Below are 23,681 nucleotides of genomic sequence, written 5' to 3' on the forward strand. Positions count from 1 at the left end.
CTCTTGAACCTTTGCTTCTGTGTTTGTTGATCGTTTTCGGCACATTGAGACCTTGCTCTTCATTTGCAATCTCTGGTCACCCAAAATAATACAAATAACATGTATTTAAACCTGGTAAGTGTGGAATTATCCTCAGTTTATTCTACACCAGCTGCTGTTTTGGTTTTTTCTCCCCCTCTGCCTGAAAGCTCGGGGATTGACAATCAGAGCACATGGCTTTCTCCACATGGAAGTCATGGACTTCCATTCCAGATGCAGACTACTGATAAACACAACTGTCTCCATCTGGAAGCAACATACATCACACATTACAAAGGCCCATTTGTCCTTGTTATTTTAATTCTACAGTACAGATAGCGGACTTAGTGTTAAACATGATCATATCATTTACCAATTAACTTTTTTTTTTTGACACTGATGGTGGGACCGAGAGGATGAAAGGAGAAAGCCTTCTTACCTGCACTTCTATGGAAGATGATGCAACCCCCCCTTAGCCTGGTTCTATATGCACACGGACAGCCAATAAAACCAAAACCACTAGCACCACAATTGTTAGGGATATCCTGGTTAGTAGAATTCAAAGTGGAATGATCTTGGAAACGGAGCAATCCTGGAAGTGACAAAGCTGAACCTGATGCCAGAGCATCAGCTATAAACCACCTTGGCACCACCTGTGTTGGTGGGACAAAGTGTCCCACCTTCTGCTGCTCTCCCCAGGCTCCTCAGCTACCACTCAGAGTGCCAGGCAGGCTGTAGCTTCAGCCTCCTGCCTTCCTCCTTCTCTCACCATCATCATGGCCAGCAGCAATGGACATTTCTGCATAGGTGCAGTTGAAAAAAACCCTCTCACATGCTTCCTCCTCCCTCAGTCTTCTAAAGATTTCTTTGGGCTTTCCTGATTAGGCTGAAGGGATTGAGAAGCTCACCCATGGACATTTCATTGGGCAGAAAGAATGAAAAAGAAAGCATGCAGGCAAGCCCATAAAACGTGTTTAGTGCCACAGGACACAGCCACGTTCCCGGTAGGTAAAAAGGAGCACTCAATGATTTCCAACCTGTGAATAAAGCTCCTTGGCTGGGGAGGAGAGTTACCGGACACTTCCAGCCCACCCTCGCATGCGGCACAGAAATGGCCCTCATGGGAAGAAATGCACATGGCAACAGGAGAGCTGCTGACTGAAGCAGCCGTGGGGGAGTGTGCCAAATAGCTTCCTTGTTCCCCGTGAGACATGGCCGAGGAGGCAACTTATTTTCCAGTTCCCTTTCAAGATGAAGTATGGCTTGCACTACCACCGCTTAGGCTGTACTTATTCTGTAAATAAAGATTTTCTGTCTTCCATGTGGCAACTTTTGCCCTGAAGTCCCTATTTAAAATAAGCCTCAGAAACAGAGGCAATGTTCTTCTAGCAGGTGTACAGCTGAGAGCCTGGACGGCAGATAACTGTTAGCATTAAACACCCAGTCTTGGTGTGAGAAAAACTTTCTCCTATATTTCACCTCCTATACATGGGGGTGGTTGTGCTGCTGACACGGCAACAGAGCTGTCCTGTCTCTCCGATTCTCTCCTTCCATTTGGTGAAGACGCGGAGGAGGCAGACTTTGCTGCAAAGCCTCTCCGCTCCCTCTGTGCTCAGCACAAGAGCCACGGCCTCGGGAAGCCTCTGCAGAAAGATGCCACAAGAACACAGAGTCACCCAGCTCTTTTCTTTCTTTATTTTTTTATTGAAAGCTTCATCAAAGAAAACAGAAGTTTAAACCTAACATCCACTGATCTACAGAAAGCCCCAGGAGTGGGAAAATGGCAGCTATTTAGGATTGTGGTACAAATGGAAAACAAAAAAAAAAATAAAAAAAAAAATCATAGCAGTACATATCTTTCAAAGACATTCGGAGACATCAGCACACAGATGCCCATATAAATAAAATTCATAATTTAATGTATCACAGAGGTTCTGTATTCTACATTTTGGCTACAGTGAGGTCTGTAAGGGCTTTAAAGAACCTCTGTCCCATTTGTGTGAAGCATGTTTTCTTGATAGGAAGTTCATCTGCTTTCAAAGCTGCTTTGATTTTTCTTACAGACAGAATCTGTTCATTCTCCTTTAAAAAGGAAAACAATCAAAAATTCCTATATGAATTCTGTACATTTCCTGGTTTTACATAAAATTGTTTTGCCTCTAAAAGATAGTAGAATTTTCTTCCACTCTGGAATACAGCATATTTAATAATACTTTAGTTACATAAACATCACGTTCTCTTCTCTAGGCTGTATTTTTGGGCTTTTAAAAATATAACTGAGTGTAAATTTCACCAAATTCATAAAATTATTATCCAAGAGAAAGACACTTAAAGGCAGAAAATTAATGTTGGGCATATACAACAGATCCAGATCTTGGAAGGTGCTTACACCTTGCAGGCTTTGGCCCTACAAGGAAAAATGGATTTGTGAACCTGTCAAAGGCTGACATTTTTCACTTCATTACACATTGTTATTAAGGTGAGAGAACTCAGCTGTCACTGTTGAGGAATTAAGAACTGAACTGAACAACTGAAGTAAACACAAGAATGTTTCTTATCATGGAAAGCTAAACCAACACTGGGATTTATTTTTTTTACAGCTTTTCTCTCATAATTTTCTGTTTAATTTTAACAAAGAGCATGTTTATAAAGGGGAGAAGAAAGGGTCTCTTCTGCCTGCTTTGAGGCACAAAGGTGAATAAATCTCTGGGGTACATACAGCGCTCTAGCCTATTTGGGTGACAGGAGCAATATAGAAAAAGTTGGTGCTCTTTTTGAGGGGAAAATAACTCTCCTTACACTGCATCTTTGCTGCTTGCTGAGATTCCAGAAATCTGTTCCACTGAGGGAGAGGAGGAGTCTGCTGCTCACTCAGCCCTCCTTCTGAGAAAGTATGCGTGCATGATTGTGTGTATGCGTATTAGAAATGAAAGGAATCTTCATTACTAGAGTCAATTGTCATTAAACAGAAAAGAGTAATACACCAAATGTCAGCATTTTTGTTGTTTTCTGTTTTACATTTCCATCACACCGTGACTGTTTTCTTAGTTCGTGTGGGCTACCGAGAAAGACCAGGAAAATCCCTTACCCTAGGGCACTTCTTTTATATCCGGACCAATTTCATGTTAAATAAAGTTTTGAAAGGAAATGTTGACCATGTGTGTATCAAACATTACTATCTTCAACTACCACATTTGGTCTCATCACTAAAAATGGATTGATTCATTACTTTAAGCACATTATCACTCTTTAGCATGACTCTTGCTATAGGTGGAGTTCAGTGAGTCTGCCTAAACCTGTTTTGCTCATGTCAACCTCAGCATTAAAATGAAGTGGCATGAGGAGCACCATCAAGCTTAAAATCATGAAGCATGGCGATTTGTTAAACACTTAGTATCAGTCTCATCCTTCAGTACCATAAACAACATAATATAGATCCAAATACTATGACATATTAAAAATAAACTTTATTACAATGCAGGCTTCCTCAAATTTGCTGAGTTTTGGTACACATACATACATAAATAATACCCTTCATTTGATTTTTACTTGAGTAAAAATCCATTCGAATGCTTCAGCCCATTGCCCGTTGAAAGTTTAAGCCCTCACTTCTCTAATCACCAGCCTTTATCTTCCACAGTTGGGCATGCATCCATAGCAGAAGATGATACAACATGATGCAATTGCTCTCAAATGTGCCTCATTCTGCATTACAGTGGATTTCTTGACCAACGCAACCAAGGCAGTCTCTTGGTAAACAGAACTATACAAGTAAGCACAAGCTAAGGACATTTCAAGAGTCTGTTTCACTGGAAGGCAATAAGAGGACATTCACAATTTGAGGCCTGACTGTCACAGGTGAAAAGTGCTTACAAAACCAGCAGTAGAGCCAGATAGGAAGAAGAGTCCCTCAGCAATCTCACTGGGAACAGTGAGACTGTTCAGTGCCCTGATCTACACTCGGGTCAGCACCTGCAAATATAATATTCTCTTCAGGTTCACTGTATAGGTTTTTTTTTTCCAATGTTAAGTGACGAGCCCAGGTATTCAGAATTTTCTAGCCATAATTCATATTTTTCTGACACCCCTTCTGTATTTATTTTTTAAGGTAAAAACAAAAATACCAAACCTGAACATCCAGATTTGACTATTTACAAGAATTCAGGTGTGATGGAAAGTACATACGCAGTTCAGCTTATGGATTTGATGTTACTTCTAGGCCTCTGGGCCAGGCACCATTGCCTTAGACTTCTAGAGTTGTTTCTGCAACCTTAGTTGTTTCAGGAACCCTCCTGATATTTAAAGCTAAATTGGTAAGACAGATATAGATATTGACTTTACAAATTCAGGTCTTCAAAAAAGAAAAAAAAAAAGGAAAACAGAAACTCAAACAGATAATAATAACAATAAACCTTCCAAAAATTCTTATGAGTCAGAACATAAAGAAAACGAGTTTTAGATTGCAGAGGCCACCAAGTACTCCTGTCCTATGACAACACCCATGCAGCAAGTGTGTTGCTCTTCCACTGTTCTCTTTTACCTCATATTTAACTTTTACTTTTAAGTTTCTGAGCTTTTTGTATGTTCCAAATAAGTTTTTTTCTTACCTTATGATCTATGACTGTTTATACTCAAGGCTCACATTGTTTATACTCATAGACTGTCAAGTACCAGTTCATTGCTTTTTTGGGGATCAATAAGATGATCAATTGTATTTAAGGGATCCATTTTCTCTTATTCCTCTACTTCTTTGCTTTGTTTCTTTTGATTTCAACCACCGTTGAACATTATGGCATGGAAAAAAAAGGGAACAATTCTAATACAGAATGCACTTGAAACACTTTAAAGTGACAGGCATTGTGGTATCATGTTGCCTGCCTGGCTTAATAAAAAAACACTGAGATTGTTTAACTTTGTCTGCTGAAAAAAATAAGAAAAATGTTTCTGAATGTATAAATAAAGCAGCAGAGTTCTAAATAGAAACAAGAAGGTACCTCAGCATATTCATCAGCCACATGGTAGCTACCTTGTAGCCTCATTGTTGATAGTAAATGAGACTTTTTGTGTGTCACATTAGAACGAACACAGAAACAAATGTGTTTATTTAATATTTAACTGACTTGTGCCCGGGGTTATCTCTATTTGTACAAAGAATTCAGAGACAGACAGAAAGAGAGTACGTGTAGAAAGGAAGAAAATAAGGCTAGCTCGATTTTTTTCCCCCATATGCCCTCCAAAGAAAGAGGGAGCCTTTACCTAAGGACAAAATTCAAGTTCCACTCTCAAAAAGCAACAAGTAATGAGACAGCATGTGAAACAGATTTTTCTTTTTTTTTTTTTTTTTTTTTTTCCTGAATCAAAAACATGTTGTGGATGTTGTTCTTCTTTTACTTTGGCATCATCTGGTTTTCAGAAGTGTCGAATATCAACAACTACTCTGGAGAAAGAAGTTTTACCACTTCTGAAAATCAGGCCCTCTTCCTATGGTGAAGAACCACGTGAACTCCCATTTCTCTCTTTTCTGTGTTGCATATCTAGCAGCCATTTACTTGGGACCCCCCCCCCCTCCCCCCACACACACTATGTTAAAAAATATGATCTTGTTTTATCAATTTAAAAAAATAATTGTGTTCTTTTCCCCAAAAAAGTCAGGTTAGGGAAACACAGGTCTCTTTTTAGAATTGGGCAGCTGAATCGGATTGATCCAATATATATGTTTTAATTTCATTACTTTTAATGGATACCCTGTCTCTAATGCACCACAATAAATGTGATGAAGCTTCCCCTCTCTTCTGGATGGAGGAAAGTTTAAAAATGTTTGGTTTAATTTTTACATATAGATCTATGTGTATGTATATATTTAAATGCTGCTTCTCTTCTGCCTCCTTAAGGAAAAAAAATCATCTTTTGACTTGCTTCTCACCTTTTTTTTGTTTGTTTGGAAAAAGTAAGGGCCATAATCAAGATTTCTCTATGGAAAATAACTGTTATTCCTAAAACAGGTTTCAGTGGATTCAATTTAGTGTCCTTTTTTTGCCTAATCATACTAATTAGTGATTGTCAGCCCACATATTAAGACAACAGAGATCATAGCAGAGAAGAATAATTTTTGACTTCCTGCCTGCATGACAGTACTAAGTCATTTTCAACATTTCTGCTTGTATGGGAGAGCTAAAATGAGAACAAAGATCAAGTTTGCTTTCTCTTGCATCTCTCTGGCAATTCAAATGCATCACTGAAAAACAAACGCAGAGCGAATTAAGGTGGCTATGCATGCTGGACGATGACAAAGACTGAGGTGAAGAAATGAATCTGCGGTATGTTGGAATTCAGAAGGAAGACTGTTGTTTCAGTACAAATACCAAAGATCAGGCAATTTAACAGAAAAACTCATCAAAATTAAAGTCCACCTGGACAGATTAGTTGGTAACCCACTCCCCCTTGCTTTGGGATGTTCTCCAAAGCACACCATCAACAAGCTTCTAGCACCAACTATTCCGAAATTTTCCACTATAAACATATGCAGTATGTAAAACACCAGTGGAAGATAGTTTAAACAAACAAGAAGGTAAGAACTGGTCCGGCCATGTAGGTCAAATAAAGATAAAAAAAGAAAAAAACCTCTATCTTCTGGACTGCGTTAGGGTGTCACTTCATCTTTGGTATAAAATAGGCCATCCATAGGCTGCATTTGTTCACAACTAGGAAAGACTACAGAAATTGTCAACAATTTCTTCTATCTATTGCTTTTTTTGCACTTTTTTGACCATAAGCTCCTATCTACTTAAGTTTTTTTTAATGCTCTTAAGCTAGGTTTTTGCAATGTGACAAGCAAAGCAGACTAAAAACTTCTTAAAGCTCATAAAAAAGACTGCAGATAAAAAGCACTAATGCTTTTGCTAGCGATCACGCTTTGTAAATAAAAAAATCTGCATTCTGCAAGAAAAAAACCCTGCATTCTCTATAATGCAGCAAGTTTTTTTCTCAGTTCAATAACTTTACTGTAAAATGCTTTAGCCTTCTAGAATTTTTTTCTGTCAACACTTAAGACAAAGTTCATAAAAGTCCCAGCATTTTTCCAATCCTTTCAGTTGCCACAGTTCCTTTATCATCAATTTTTCTTCAAAAGAAGAAAATCATTTTCTTTTAAACTGTACAGTTTATTTTTTGTTCACCCCAAAAACTCAGTCTATTAAACTTCTGCACCAGCACCGGTGTGAGCAGTTTCAATTCATTCTCGGGTTTTCTAACAAGACGTTGACAGCTTGCCTTGAGAGCCTTTGACGTCCTTAAAATTAAGGCAATTAAGATTCAAGATAAACCTTACCTAAACATTTCTTTAAAAAAAACAAACAAAAAAAACCCAACAAAAAACACTCTAGATTTAAAACAAGAAGAAAAATAAAATGAGAGGAAAAGAGTAGCTTAATTTTTGAGGAAGACAATTGGTTTTCATCGCAACTTGCTCCCTCTTGACATCATCAGTTTTTCTGTTTTAAAAAAAAAAAAAAAAAAAATCTAGCTACACCTCCAGGTAAATTCTGAATTCAAATGTTCATCCAGATGAAATGTCAACCCAGTGTTTTTCCTCTGGGTTTTTCCTTTAGTTAAAAAAAAAAAAATATATAGCAAAAATAAAATTGTCAGACTACATGACGGAACCATTTGCACAGCACATAAAAACACTGTTTTGTTTTCGTTGGGAAAGGTAGAAAAAAAAAGCATTCATCTGACGCCTGTGCAAACTGGAAGCCAACTTCTTGTTCAGTGAAGTTTCTCCATTCAAGGCAAAGATTTCAGACCGACATTCTTCAGTCCTGTTTATTGTCTGTAAAAACAATTGAATTAAAGTGGTCATTAAGTCAAAACAACTTTGAAATAGGTTCCTCTCCTTTTTTTTCCACCCAATTCCCTTTAAAAGTTATCCAAGCTAAACTAAATTTGCAGCTGTTTAAATATGATACCACCGCTAAGCTGAAAATAGTCAGGCAGAAATAGGGAACTCGTGCTTTTGGGATGTTAACACATCCTAAGCAGATGAATTTACTCTTGTTAATGCTATGCTTAATGGGCAGTCTACCTACACTGAAATGAGATGAATACGTGGCTTAACACTGTGTAAATATTTCAAGAGTAATACCATAAGAGAGAGAATATTTTCATAATAATAAGTGGCACTCTTTTTTTGGATACTAATAATAAAACTAAGGATAAAATTACAATAAAAGGATATATCCAATTTGGTAAAACCAACACATTTTCTGATGGCAAGAACAGTTAGACTGTGGAGCAGTCTGCTTAATGAGCCAGTTATGGCTAACTTAGTAGAAACATTCAAGTTAATATTAATTAGAAAAATATAATTTTTGATCATATAGTGTCAAATCTTTTTACATTTAGCACAGAGAATAAGCTAAACTATCAACCTTTTTCTTAGAGAAGATAACTCTCATTTTGTATTTTTGAGGTTTCATGTCATTTAAAGATATGTCACATCAAACTTACCTTAGCAAGACTATATGAGATCTTTGGGGAGATGCAGAACCTACATAAAACCGCTGTTTTCATGTCTATGGCTATCAGTAAGGGTTAGCTATTGCTTTTCCTACAGTCCTCAAAACTTGCATGGAAAAAACCCTTTTCCAGATGAAGTTCAACACAAGAACATCCAGCACCTTTCGTTTTGCAAGCATTAACGCATGTGTCTTGCTTAGTTTAAAATTAATTTTAATATTAGGAGTTAAATTGTGAAGAATGTTGATGACATAACATTTGCCACAGAACTATTTCTCTGGGATGGTAAACATAAAACTAACTGCAATTTTAAGTATTAAATTTACCAAAGGACTTTTTCATTGCATGAAGCCTGAAAATTAATATTTTGAATGTAACAACAGATTTATGTGGAAAGCAAGAATTAATTATTTTCTTAGGGTTTTCTATGCATAACTTCTGGTAGGACTACTCGAGCTGAATAGCTCACCTTGTTCAGTTTTACTGCCCCTCTGGCTCGAGTGGCCACCATATGTATGAAAGACCAATTCCACCGAAGGGTCACAGCACACACTCTTTAATCTAACCTGGCATTGAGTTTGCCCACAAAAGGCTCCAGAAAAATGTAATTCTTTCCACATTTAAAATCAGAGTATGTTGTCCAGCAGAGTTTTGCTTAGAGGTAACAGACTACACTTTCCAGGGGGAAGGATCTCCATTTATCTGCACTTCATAAATTTCACACTTTTATGTGCAAAATTAAAGATTTACAAGGAAAAAAGGGAGTATGGGTCTAAAATAATTAACGTGATTTCCTTGTAGAGTTAAGTCCTCTGCTCAGAAACCAAGGGCTGTTTCTCCTATATCGCTACACAATAGGTAGCCAGGTTTTGACATGAAGTTATCATTTCTGAACATCTAGAGGTGGGATCCTCAAGTACAGCAGCCAGAATATTAAATAAAGAACATGTGTGCTGATTTAAAAAGTGGAACTCAAATTTTAAGTCTTGTGGTTTATTTTTACTTACAAAGACAGTATAGTCCTTATACCACCCAGTTCATTCTGAGTACATTGCCTCTCCCTTGTTGCCTGCAATTTCATGATTGTTGCAAGGAAAAGAAATATAATGAAATATACTCTTATAACTTTTCTCCTGACTGGTCAACTCCTATGAAATAATTTTTATAGTGTCTGCCTTTGCCTATATCTGACAAAATCATTGTCTGGTCATGTTAATTACTTCCTCTCATCTCACTTTGAAAACAGCTGTTGTATATTGGGCACGATGCTTGCTATTAATAAATACGCCCTTTGAAGAGCAGATTAATAAAACTATATTTTAATTACAAAATAACTTCACTTGGTTTTATATTAAAGGTTACTGAGATATTCCGGCAGAAGTTATTTTTTTAAGACAGAGATTGTATATATTTTGGTTTATTTCTACAGCTTCCCACACTTTGCATTTCTGTCCACAACTGGCAGATATAAATAGAGGGCACATTTCAGAAAAAAATACTGAAAATAATCATAATAAAAAATCTGTAGTGGATCTGCTTGTGTGATTAAAAAAGAAAGCAATTCCTCTGAATATAAATGTCAGTGCCATTAGAAGTGTATCCATCATTGCAAAAAGGCAGTAGCTGACAAGGAAAGATGAGGGATCTCATTCTCAGAGAAGGTGGGAATTCACCACACTGGCAAGAAACAGAGCACCAATTTCAATAAAGAATGCAATGTAGTTTCCTCCTATGTGTGAAAAATGCCAGAATCTGCTGATCACAGCTACTTTATGAGTGTTTCTGAGCCTAAGTCCTTCTGCTTTGAGACTTAAGCGAAAGGGAACTGGAACACAGGAATGGTCAGATCAAACCCCTACAGAACAGAGTCATCAAAACAAGCCAACAGGATGGGACGGTCACATATATTTCTCTCTTTGCCCGTTATATTCTGTAAGTATTTTGCCATCATTTATTTACAGGTGCTAGAGAGACTGATACCTAGAAGGGATACACATGCATAGACTGTGGCTCCAGTTGGGTGCATCAACAAAAAGCTTGTGATCAATTGCTTTTGTAATATGTACATGTAGACAAATATTGGCATGATATAATAAATAGTGAGGTTTTACGTTTTATGGCGGTCAAAAAGGGACATTGTGTGATCTGAAACCATTTGTTACTCATATGTTAGACAAATAAATGCATCTTCCACTTCCAGAGGTCAAAGATGAAGTATAGCAATTGACAGATTGGTATAATTCTAATCTTTCCTATACCAGCACATATCTTATGCCTCTATAACTACTACGTCATCATGCATTGACTGACATATCTAACATATTTCTTGTCTGGCTATTTGTCTGCTTCCTTCCCCAAGAAAAAAAAAGTGTAATTCTCTTTTCACAGTGATGTGGGTGTTCAATACACGTGTATTAATAAAGGATTGGGTTTGGGCTCCTTCCTAGAATCTGTCCAACATTGATCAGTCCCAATGAGTACCCTGTCACTAAGTAACCTTCCCTTTGTGAGGATTAGTTTTAATGTCACAGAGAGGAATGTTTTGAGGACTATTCTGAGGATGAAGGGACTCTTTAGGAGTTCTAGATCCAGCTGCCAGTGTATAAATATTGAATTTTCCAAGGTATTCCATAGGAAGCCAAGAAAGGGAGCAGAGGACAGGGGAAAGACAGAGCAGTGGTTCTCTCCATCCCTTTCTTATCCCTTCTTCCATTTCCAGTTCCTGCCCACTCAGTGTCTGCACAGCACCAGTTTTACATAGTTACAAATACCAACTTGGGGCAATTTATAGTGCTTCATTAGCTACACTTTCAGGAAGAAGCCTTTACATGTGTACTGTGCCAATACTTTCACCATTGCAAAATTTAAGCCCTCTTTTTAACCTCTGATGCCAGGTGCTGCTTTAGCCTAGCATGATGATTAACACAGTTGTTGAGATCCTTCTGAGTCCACAAAAGCAGCAGACAGTTAGAGATCATATCTTTGCAGGCATGAACTCAAGGACATTTTGCAAAGGTGAGGCCACCAGCCAAAACCTTTTGCTAATTACACTGCTATATATCCAGAATTCATCTGAACTTAATGAAGCAACTCAGAATTCATATTGCTGAAATGGGGAGTAGAATTTGGCCCGCTATAATCAAGAAACAAAATCTTCTAGTTACAAAGTGTATGCCTACTTACTTAGACTGTTGGTAAGAATATGCAGGCGCATGTTCACTGGATGTTTCCACTGTCATCTGTTGCTGTTGACCACTGGCTTCCTGTGATGAAGATGCTACTGTCTGTGGAGAAGTATCAGCAACAACACCCTAGGGAATCAAATGAGAACATGAAAAAATTACTAATTTTACTCACTGCAGTGAATTACATAAAAGAGCTCAGCACCAGCTCACCATTCCTGTATTTCTCTAGAGGTCAACAGAGTTTGAGATAGCAGAACCACATGCTAACACAACAAACTCCATCAGTTTTAAAGAGCTAATCCAGCAACAAGAAGCTTCCTTAGCATACCAACTCCTGTAGTACTTTGCTCTCACAGGCTGCAGTGGAAAACACCTCCACCTTTGAGGGCAGTTCCCTGCCCATTCAAAGCCAGAGGCAAAACTTCTGACTTCAGTGGAGTCTGGATTTTACCTTTTGTCTTTGTTACAACATATGTATGGCTCTTCTGATTTTCACTTACCTACCCCAACTTCACAGCGAGTTCACACTTATTTTGTTTGATTTGCAATGTGATAAAGGCAGAATCTAGGCCCACCGCTCTCTGGTTTAGCACACATCCAACAGAATTTTAGCTGCCTCAGAAAAATACTGTACTCCTCTACACACTGCTTCCCTTCAAAAATAAATTTACTTCACACTAAAGACTTTCATCTTTTAAGTCAAAGCTCCAATGAAGTTTTATTTATACGTTTGCAAAAAAGATATCACAGAAAAGATATGTATGAATTTAACATTATGCACTATTTCTTATCCTATTTAGACAGTCTGAATAATATTATTTTTAAGTGCTCTTGTATGCTTTCAAAGCAAGCTATATTTTCTTTCCTTTACTTTCATGCTTGGTGTGTTGGTCACATGAGTAACACTAGCAGGTCTCTTCAGGGAACATGCTTTACTACTGTATTGCACACAACAGAGCCAGAAGAGGGAGCACAAAGCACTTGCTTTGTTTTTATTTGAGTCTTGTGTAAACAACAGGTAGTTTATTTGAAATTATCTGTTAAAAATACCAGTTTCATTTTTCAGAAATGCTTCATATCTATTGCTTAACAAACTGTCAATATTATCTTTTTCTGTCTACTTCCTTATCTTTTTCCTTCTGCTTTTGTCCATCTTGTCTTGAGATTTTAAGCTCTCTGGGGCAGAGACTATTTTTTGATCTCTGCTTGTGAAGCATCCAGCATAGTAGAGTCCTGGTTCATGATGCTACATGAATACAGATAAACATTAACAATAATCATCATCACTGGATCGGAGTAAGACAGGCTATATATTCAGATAATATTTTGATTATTCTAGTAGATAATTACGGCATCATGTCACTTTAGCAGGCATGAATATACCAGTGGGCGATGGGGAGGAGGGCTCAGGAAGAATTAACTTAATTTCTTATTCACACTGGTCAGCACAGTTTGCAGCCAGTACTGCTGTATGAGCCACTCTCCAGCCCACCATGTCCTTTAAATTCAGATTTGTATATGCCCAGTTTAATACCTAAGAATGGCAATTGAATAGAGGCACCCATGGCCCATTTGTAAACAAACAAGGTTTAGGGCAAAATTATCCCGAGGCAAAAAAAGACTAAAACATGACCAGCTCAGTATGACAGAACAGTATCAGCCTTTCCTGTGGGACCTCATTTGGGAATCTCAGTAATTGCAAAGAACTGGCAGAACCAGGAAAACTTGACTGCTGGTGGAGCCATGCCAACAGTACCACTAACTCAGCATCCTCAAAGCACAGAGTAGTAACAGCACAAACTCCAAAGTCCACACAGCCGAAGACAGAAGTACAGAGACCCTGGCACTCCTCACATTACCCCAGCGTAGGGGAGAAGTTATTAATAAAAGAGGGTAGCACCAAAGAGAAGCACACAGGTAAGAGGATGCCAAGGCTCCCTCCTCTCGCTGTGCTCAGCGGCCCTTATGAAGCTTCACAGAAGTGGAGGCCAAGCTGACGCTCTCCCGGCAGCTTGTGGTCTACAGGGTTGAGTAAATACTTACTCATTAGAATGTCATCAGCATGACTCAGCCCCAAGGAGGGAGGGAGCGAATCCTTCCTCAAGGATGAAAAGCACTCAGTCAGTGCAGCATCCTCCATGTCTGTATATACAAGAGGAAGGTTTCCATTGCTCAATCACTTTTTCTGGTGGCTAAATGTTTCAGCAATTACCTAAACTTGCTAAGGACCGCAGCAAACCCTCTTGCAACCTTCTCTTCTTGGAATCTCTTTTGGGTTCGTGGTCTGCCTGCTGGGTTTGTTTTCCTGCCTCTTCCCATCTCCCTCCCAAGTACATGGGGAAAAAATAGTCATAATCACTGATGTTTTATTCCATGTCCTGCTGTACAAAAAAAAAAAAAAAGCAAAACAAGAGCCCTTGCAAATAATTAAAAAAAAAAAAAGGGGGGGGGGGTGGTGAGGAGAAGAAAAAACAAGGAGAAAGAAAAGAAAAAGAGAAAGAAATGCGCAGTCCTAATTTTAAAAGCTGGAAGCTTCCAGCCACCATTCCATAAAGTAACTTCAGGCCCCTTTCAAACAACAGGTGCAAAGAGGCATAATAGATAAGAGTTCTGCTACCCCTTCACTCTACTTTCATGGATGGAGATAAACTTACTTCGATAGGGACAGCTGTTGGAGGCACAGGAGTGTACTGGGGAATGTAGGTCCCTTGCATAGGTGCAGCAGCAGTCATGTACTAGAACAAATCAAAGGCAAATGAACATTAGAAAACCACAGTCAAGATGTGTAAAACCATATTAGAAGCATGACGCTGTTTCAATTTCCTGTTCAGAGTTCTTTGGTTGGTGTATAGCTTATTATTTCTTTTAATTAAGGATTTTAGGCAATGGTAGGAATTACCTAGCTATTAAAAATCATAATCTTGAACTTCAAAGTCAGGTCATATCTGAATATATGCAATAGCAAACATCTTGCTGATAGATTCAGACTGTTCACATGGCTTCTGAAATTGAGAGACTCCTACTTACTTAAAAACCAGTAGAGACACAATAGCAGCATATATATAGTAGTTACAGATACAAAAACAGTCTAAACAATCTTTTGAAGTCTTATTGATCTTATCTAATGACACATACAAAAAATGAAGCATGAAATTTGACAGGTTTATTCCAGTCTATATTTAACCCTATCAATACAGCAGTTGAGTTTACAGGGATACAAAGCTGCAGGGAGGTGCAATCCAAATCAGGAAAAATAAAGGAAGAGGAAGATGTATCTGGGAGTTTCTCCTTTTGTACACAAAATCCCTAGCTAATTCTCATGGCCTATTCTTAATATCCAGGGATCTTTTCTATGCATTTTGAAAATTCTGCAAATTATTATTATAGCAACACTTTGTATTAGTTTCTCTAAAATACTGTCTCTCCCAAGCACTACAAGACAATCTTTTTTAAAATTCAGGAATGCATGTGCATTTTGCTATTGGTATGGCACTTATGTCTTTATATACAGCACTTCTTAAAAAGCTCTTGAACTGAATGCAACAGATATTGTTCAAACCTTCAAATAAACTATCAATATTAAGTCGTCAGATCTATACATACTTTTCTTTCTACAATCCAGTCCTAACTGCATGTCCTCACTGACAAGAATCTCAGAATGTGCCCAATCCACAACTACTGACTGTGTGACACTTCCACTACATGTTATCTTCAAAGACACACCGAAGATCTGAATCAGGCCAGAATGTATTTGATGAATTTTAAAATGAGTTAAATATAGCTTTGCTTCCTGGCAGAGCTAGGAAGTGCTTGCAAGATTTTATTCTGCTGTTTATAGTAAAATTTACATTTAAAGCACTCTCTCACCTCAATTCTAAACTGACTGGATGGTTTGATATGCCTGTCACAAACATGCATTATGAAATTGCATAGTGGGGTGCAGAGTCTGCAGCAATGCTGGAGAAAGGCCTTAGGGAATGAGAATGGCATATTTAAGAATCCCACAGCTAAATTCTGAAGTCTTCATTCAAGTAGAAGTAAAAAAATTACTTAAATGAAATTGTTTTGTATAGAAAAAAAAAATCAGTGAGGAACATACGTGACATAGAATGTATACTTGCAATATGAGTAACACATTGTGTTGAAAACCATTACAATATTTTTGCTAAAATGTACGGTGTTTTCCTTAACTTGAGCAAAGAGGCGGGACAGTCCCCAGTGTCTGTGTGCCTGTATCAAGGCCATGTTTTTCCGCAGCTCCTTTTCCTTGTTCTTCAGAAAGAGAATTGAATTCAATAGTTTTTTTATGAATGCTAACCCACCAAAGACATTAGGCCAACTATCCCTATTGTACTCAGTACAGTTGGGCTATTCTCCTGCCTTACGGATTAGGAGCTAATGAGAATGTTACAGCAGGGTGTTCCAGAGCCGCTTCCGCTTCATTCATTCTGCTTTGCAATGTTGCCGTCACATGTTGGGACGACATCTGCTGGGTAGCATTGTTCTAAATGTGTCAATATTTAACATTAACCCTGAAGCACTCATTCTTCTAGTTCTGCAAAGACCTACGAGGGTTTTAAACACCTATGCAGGCTAGCTTCACTTGGACAAATATATACAGATTTTAATTAAAAGCATTAATTTAAAGAATAAAGTGGCTTCATTCAGCTTGGACTTCCTCCAAGTTCTTCCCTGAACTCAGCAGAAGATCAACGCTCAGACTCTTACAAGACGCCGTTGTCTGACATTCTCTTACCTTACATAAAAACACAAATGAGTTTTAATACACAAATATCATATTATTCAACTGTCTTTTAATTCAGACCACTCCACCTTTTACAAAATCCTTTGGCATTGAGTTCTGTAGCACAATTGAAACGGTCTGGGAATTAACTGGTGCCTTTCTTTGCTGACTCTGCAAGCGCCGCTCTGGTGCAGTTTCTTACCTCTATTGTTACTGTTTTCCTCTTGAGGCAGATCATGATCTTACTTGTCAGAATACTTCACTTTGCTTCCTTCACTGCTACACAATCTCTAGGGGAAACTGTTCTGTTGACTTGAGTGTGACTGGTGGCCTGGGCTAACCCTTGCTTGCCCTGGTCTTTCCAGACACTCACACCTCCCCATACTTTCCCAGTTTAATTTTTTTTTGCAAGAATTTTAACTGAATTCAGCCAAACAGCAGGTGATTTACAGTGCTAGAGACCAAAGCTGTCTAGTTACTTGCCAGATTCCCTGAAGAACTGTAGGAATGTGGCTTCTCCCCTGTATGTAACATATTCTGCCTGTCTAAATGTCCACTGTAATGGTGGTTCAACCTTTTGTTTAAATCATTTAGAGCTCTACAATTGAAACAAATGATGTGAGCCAAATTAGTTCCACCAGTGGCATAAATGAAGTCACAGTTTTTGTGGCAAAGAATTTGGTCCTAGTAGAAGTTAGCCAAGGCTCAATCCTACAGAGTACTACTGCTTAACTATTGGGCCTTGACCACACAGCAGCAGGCTGGTCTGTATTACAGGTACACATACTGTGCCCTTCAGTGGAATATCCAAACATATTTACTGTACTCATCTTTATGAATGTAAAGATACCCTCATCATTTCAGACAAGAGTAACCAGGTCAACAATTAAACAAGTTATCAGGGCTTGGAACTGACTCTCAGTCTCCAGACTCTCACTTAAGGATCCATTGAGGCTTCTGTAAAAAAACCTTATAAAACTGTAAGACAACTAGGGCTTAGTCCTCAGAGATACACAATTGGACTTAAGTATCTAAAGTCCCCTCACATGCACAGGGAGTCCCAGCTGAGACCACATGAATTCAGGAGTGTCTGCCCTGCTGGATCAGTTTTCACCATGGGAAGCCTAGTGCTGAGAAGCTGCTTTAGTTTAGTTTGTTTACTAACAGTATAATGAAAAAGGAGGACAGATTAATTTTTGTTATAACTGACATTAGCTCCAGCAAGTTCGCATGTATTTCTTTCCTTTATGAGCTACATAATCCTACCTCTCTGATCTCACAGGATAAACACATTGAAGATTACATAGTGCTAAGGCACAATGTCAGTGTCAATACTTACATCAATGGCATTGGATAATGCAAAAGTTGAATATCTTGTCATGGATATTCACAGTTGGTTGTTAGCAGAAAGCTTCCTGAACACTGCTTTTCAGTAGCTTCCATACCCAGCACACACTGAGCCCACTGCAATCTATGTCTCTCCCTGGATCCCCCAGACACTTTACCTAGCTATTCTGTAAAACAGTGTGTGTTGGATGTGTTGGAGTAAGTGCTGCCCATGCTGGGAGGTGGAAAAGAGCTTCAGAAAGAATTGTGAGATTCAGAAGAAAAGTTAAACATTTTATATCTGCCCTGGTTAGGACCACTCAGGATGAAGATTCTGCTCTAAGGACATCCCTTAGCTGAGGGACTCAGTAGTGATGCAACTCCATGGGGACCACAGGTCCTGTAGATGTACATAGTCTGCACATGGCTTCCCACCTACCTAAGGAAACTAATGTAACTTGGAAGTAGGCAGATGGCAAAGACAGACATCTCTGTCAGAAGACCATCACTGAGATTTATTTTCTCCATGAACCACACTCACTAAAGTTCCTTATCCACATGTACGTGTGAGAGACAGCATGACTTACATGCTTAGCTTAGCAGTACCCAGCTAATTCCACTAAATATTAGTATTGTAAGCACTGAAATGAGAGAATCTGAAAAATCCAAATCCATTCTTTCTTTGCCATATGTTTCCATCAAGATTAAAGATTCTTGAGCTGTAATGTGATCGGCCATTCAACAAAGTATGTGCAAGGCAAAAGAAAACACTGTTCATTCTTGTACAACTGTACAGGCTTTGTGGGTCTAAAAGTAGAAGCTGCTTATTTCTGACAGTAAAATGAATAGTGACTCTACAGGCAGAGATGATGGATCTGGAGGGTATAAGGGAGCTTTTTTGGCACTCTGAACCTTTAAAAGCTGGTAATTTCTACTACAGAAAAAAAAGAGACATTGCTGGTGGCACCATGCTCTTAATTTGTTTGTAAACTATTATTTTCTTCATACAGTATACAGAATACATGTTCTCAGCACTGAGGATGTGCAGTATTATAATATAACGCATGCTTTACAATGCCTGACTGCATTTATCAGGGCACCAATTTAGCCTACACGCTACATTAACAATTCCACTCACACCTTGTCCAATGGGATTTTTGTTTTTACCTTTTTGAAACTGCTTAAGCATGTGAAAAAATATATAGCTAGAAAATGAGAGAGTAGCAATATACACTTACACCTCTGCTCTCCTTTCAGATATTAACCTCCGTGACTACAAAGAGTTAAACGAAAGGAGGTAACAAATGAGGAGGTCGGTTGAGGGGACAAAATGAAACTGTGAGAAGGATCATGTTTAATTCAGAGCGCAACATCAGTTCCTACAGATCTGCAAACAGTGAGGTAACCCAGCCTGGCTTCAGCAAGACTCATGTTAAGCCTGCAGCAAACACTAAACCCATAAAGGTGGAAGGCATTGGGGAGAAAAAAACAGGAGGAAGGCAGCTGCCTGCACCAAGCACAGTAAGGGAGCATGTTGCAGTAGAATAACACGTTTCACCCGTCAAAGGCAGACCTGCAGGGAATTTGCAGGAGCTTTTATATCGAGAATATGGCACAGGTACTGTCCATTTATTCATTTGCCCTAGTCTGCCTCTGGCCTGCCTTTCTTGGGCTCAGGTTAATGCAGTCAGGGAAGTGCCTAACGGCTGAGATACATAGCAAACACGTCTTACAACAGCTATTAGTTACTGAATGTCAGCTGAGACAAGTGCCTGAAAGAGCGAGTGCCTCTTGCAAGACCAAACAATTTCATTTACACCACCAGAAGACTTTGGCTACACACTTTGTTTAAATACTGAACATCATCATTAACAGAAAGTTTAAGAAACCACCCTAGAATACAGTTCTATTTTTAGGCCTAGTTGCCTATAAAATAACACAGCTGTGATTAGAAGGCACCTACTGGATATATGTTTACTCTTTTGGCCACTGTGAGTACTCTGAGATTTTACAGAGTGACAACAGTTGATCAGCATTGAATAAGTTTCCTGGCATAAAGAAAATCAGAAAGGATTTACAAAATGAGACATTAACATATAAGTTTGCAGTAGATTTGGAAACCTTGAACAACACTTACTGACAATTAGTAGGCTGACTAAGGACAAGGGGCAATGAGCAAGGAATAAATGTTAAAGAAGAGGCCTTTTATAAAATCAATGTGCAAATACTGCTTTCTGGTGTTTCGCTTTGTTTTTATATAAATGTATATCTGTTGCAAGAATCAAAGATCGCTTTCCTTATTTCATCAACCGCCATGCTCCTAAGAAGGCACAGAGCCTAGGTGAGAGCCAAATGGCAGAAGCCTTGTACCAGCGTATACTGGTAAGCATTTACACCACAGCAGCCTGCTGAAGGGAGATTAAATGGGACATCTTATACGAGTAAATGCTAACCCATGCGTCTTAAATGAGCAAGGATTCCAGAGCCTGCTCTTCAGTGACTATTTGTGGTTTCCTATCACTGCATGAGCTATAGCACAGTGATAATGACTTAGCTTTTTAGGATTCTCAGAATTAATGCCAGGGTTTATTTGTGTGGTTTTTTTTTTTTTTTTTTTTTTTTTTTTTTTTTTTTTAAACCATCTGAGAAGTCTAGACACTGCATCACTAACAGAATTATGTGAAAACATTTGCATTGCTGGAAAACTGAAGGAAATGAGACTGTTGGCTGGATTTATTTTTATAATATTTTTTTTTTTCCCATGAAGGAAACCTGCCCTCCCACTTTCAAATCTCTTTCCCTGCAAAGAACAAAAATTGCATCTCTTTTTGACCATTGTGAAGTGGTTACAACTTTAATGAAATGTAGAATAAAACTGCTGCTTTTTTGTCCCTGGTTCCACCTTCTCATTTGAAAATACCCTGTTCTCCAATAGAAAAGAACATTGTCTTGCTGTGTCCTCTTATCCCATAGTCTGGCATGGAGACGCAGGAACTCAGGATGAGAAGAGGACCATCCAGTTCATCAGCGCCAGAGGCAGTTCAATGAAATACAATATCCAGCCACCACAGTTTTTACTTTAAACTTCAAATATCTTTTGCTACCCAGAAGCATTCTCATTTTCCAGCTCAATCCTGTAATTATTCAATGGTTGTTATTAATCTTAGTTTTTCCCAATTAAAGAATGTGAGAATAAAAGATATGGAGTTTTCGCATATATTACAATATTTTTGATAATAATTATCAGCCTGGCCTAAAATATAATAATATAATGCTATTTTACCACACAATTACCATAGCCCTATCAAGAATAGCACTGTCATTCAACAGAATCCCATCACTGGGCCACTGCACTCATTGTTCAGGCAGAGAATAGAAATCTTTACAAGATTTAACCTTCCTTCCCTGCTGCTCAGTAATACAAACGTATTTAGGAACACCTCACTTCCCTTTCAACCTTCCTAATGAGATGTTACCTAATTCTCTGAGCAAGTTAAATGAAGGTAGAGAGAATAATAACTTCAAGAACTATATTTACAAACTAATCTCCTTTTCTCTTCAGGAGTTCTAAGCATCCTTCACAAATACCTACCTTTGGAAATCAAAGTAATACAAAGGTATAGAAGAAACAGTGCAGATGAGCTAAACCCGCCACAGCTAGCAGGTCTTTTTTTATTTCTGAAATTCAGGCCTGCTACTAAAGCAGAGCGATCAGGACTAATCAGATAAAGACTATTTAGAGTAAACAAATGTGAAAACAGTCAGATCACCACATACAGCTGTGCACCATGCTCTCACTAGCATACAAAATCCTGTGTTTGTAAAAAGTATAGTTAATGCAAACAGCACTCCAGGAATGTCTATCGAAACAGATAAATAAAAAAACTGGCTCATTCCTTTAACCACTTCTTAGAGTCTAAAGGCTGGCATTACAAAGGAACGTGGTGAAAGTCTCAAATCGCTTTCGGATATCTCACCAATGTCTGAAAAGGGAGAAAATGGAGGAAAACCCATCAGGATGTGAAAATTAAGTTCCCATTTTGATTGTATCTTTCATTAAAGGCATGTGAAACTTCTTATAGGAATACTTCTTTATAATAAGTTGTTCTTATTATGTTTATCAGTTTATACACAGGTGTGGAACTTGACCTCAGGGTGCCAATGATCCTTGTAGTCCATGTCAGTGTACCTAAGCCCATGATATTTTCACTCCTGTCTTCCTCGTGACAAAGCCTCCACTGTAGGCAGGGATCAATGGAGGCTGTGCAGAAATGTAGATTGATTCTCCATGTATGACTGCATATATGAATCACCTCAAGATGTGAAAACTGCTTTTTCGCATAATTCTAATAATGCCATGGGTCTGATGGGTACGTTTGCAAGAGAGCAAGACTACTCTTATGCTTAAAACAAAGACCAAGAGTCTCGTGGTTTGTTGTATTTCCAATTCTTAATTTTTCATTTCTTATCCATTTCTCTACAAAAGGGGCATTTTTTATTTTTTCTAATACCCCGTGTGAATCTGTTCTGTGAATGTACATTATGAGATCTCTGGGGCACGTTTTTGAGCATGAGTTAGTGCATGATTTATTACAGACTGTCCTCTCTGCAGCACTCTATATAAAACCAGGGTATAGTGATGATATCATAACAAAAGAGTATACTGCATCAGTCTTGGTCAGCCAGGGTCGGTAATCACTGAGATTCTGTCACATTTATATTCTTCTTTCAGATCCTGTATCCTGAAGAATAAGGGGATGACGCAGCAGAATTACAACTGCTTCTTCTGACATAAAAATACTCTGTGCACCCCCTCAGTTGGAAATTCTTAGGAATTTCCATCTGAATACAATTCTTTCAATTAGTCCCTGATGAATGGCTGCTAGTAAGATGAAGGAAGACTGAGCTGTACATTTTAATATTTTCAACATAAGTAAGTAAATAAATGTGTCAGTGAAACTCTCAACACGAGCACATTAAGCTATTATTAATAACATATCCATTTATATGAACAAATAATTGCTTTCTAGAGGTAAACATCTCTTCCAGAGGCTATTAAATCTCCATGAATTTGAAGAGTCTAAAGAGAAGCAGACTACTGTGTGCAAATGTCCATACTATATGGATGAAGTTGTTGTTAAAACAACAGGAGAACCACTTAGACTTGTTAAATAACAGTTGCTCATCGATCACATACACCTTTCATTTGCTCTTTCAGACCAGACATAAGAGTGCACAGCTCATGGGCCAACTGTCCAAGAATGCAGCAGATGAAAGCAAGGACAATTACAAACTTAAAAGAAAAAAAGAAAAAAAAAAAGCACAGTAGAAACACACAGAAAGTCACCTGAATATTAGTATTTCTAATTACCCTAGAAACAGGAGGAATTTCATCACCTCCTACATGAAAATACAGTCATGCCTGACAGATGTAAGGTAGTAAGATAATAGCATGACACAACCAAAGTACACCTGGGACATTCTTAAGAGCAGCTGAAGCATGGTATTGCTCAGTCCTTTGTCTCTAAAAAATCCCTAGAATCCAAAATATTTGGTAAATTGTAATGAATGTTAAAAAAAAGAAAAGAAACCATCTCAAAACTTCATAAAAAACAGCTGTCCACAAGTACCCTGCATCTAGAGATGGAGAACTTGCCAATTCAGTGAGCACGAAATACCTTGCAGACATCACCTGTGGTTCCTGTTGGGGCTTACACTGGAAGCTAACAGTGGCACTAGGGATGCCTTAAAAGCTGGCCTTCCTGTATTTATGGTGAACTTGCAAGTCCAGGCTTAGGCAGTGGGAAACACATTCCCTCTGGGAAATGCTGGGCCCTTATGCCTCAGGATGCAAGGAAAATCAGCCTGCTGTCAGGTGTGTGTGGCCAAATGTC

General features: G+C 38.4%; 1 protein-coding gene across 5 annotated transcripts in view; it reads right to left on the reverse strand.

Annotated features, from left to right (window-relative positions):
- Positions 1 to 1,701: 1,701 nt before the first annotated feature.
- The window catches only part of RBMS3 (RNA binding motif single stranded interacting protein 3), a 724,729-nt gene continuing 702,749 nt past the window's right edge, over positions 1,702 to 23,681 (reverse strand). For 3 of the 5 annotated variants that reach the window (XM_030009262.1, XM_030009266.2, XM_030009265.2), the window contains 2 exons: positions 14,372 to 14,452; positions 11,712 to 11,843 (listed from right to left, as the gene is read on the reverse strand). In XM_030009262.1, the coding sequence (XP_029865122.1) occupies positions 11,712 to 11,843; positions 14,372 to 14,452 (213 nt within the window). Of the gene's footprint in view, positions 7,847 to 11,711; positions 11,844 to 14,371; positions 14,453 to 23,681 lie in introns of those variants that run through there. The other 2 variants (XM_030009264.2, XM_030009261.2) reach the window with 1 other exon arrangement.

The sequence above is a fragment of the Aquila chrysaetos genome, chromosome 3 (genome assembly GCF_900496995.4).
Source record: "Aquila chrysaetos chrysaetos chromosome 3, bAquChr1.4, whole genome shotgun sequence".
NCBI lineage: Eukaryota > Metazoa > Chordata > Aves > Accipitriformes > Accipitridae > Aquila > Aquila chrysaetos.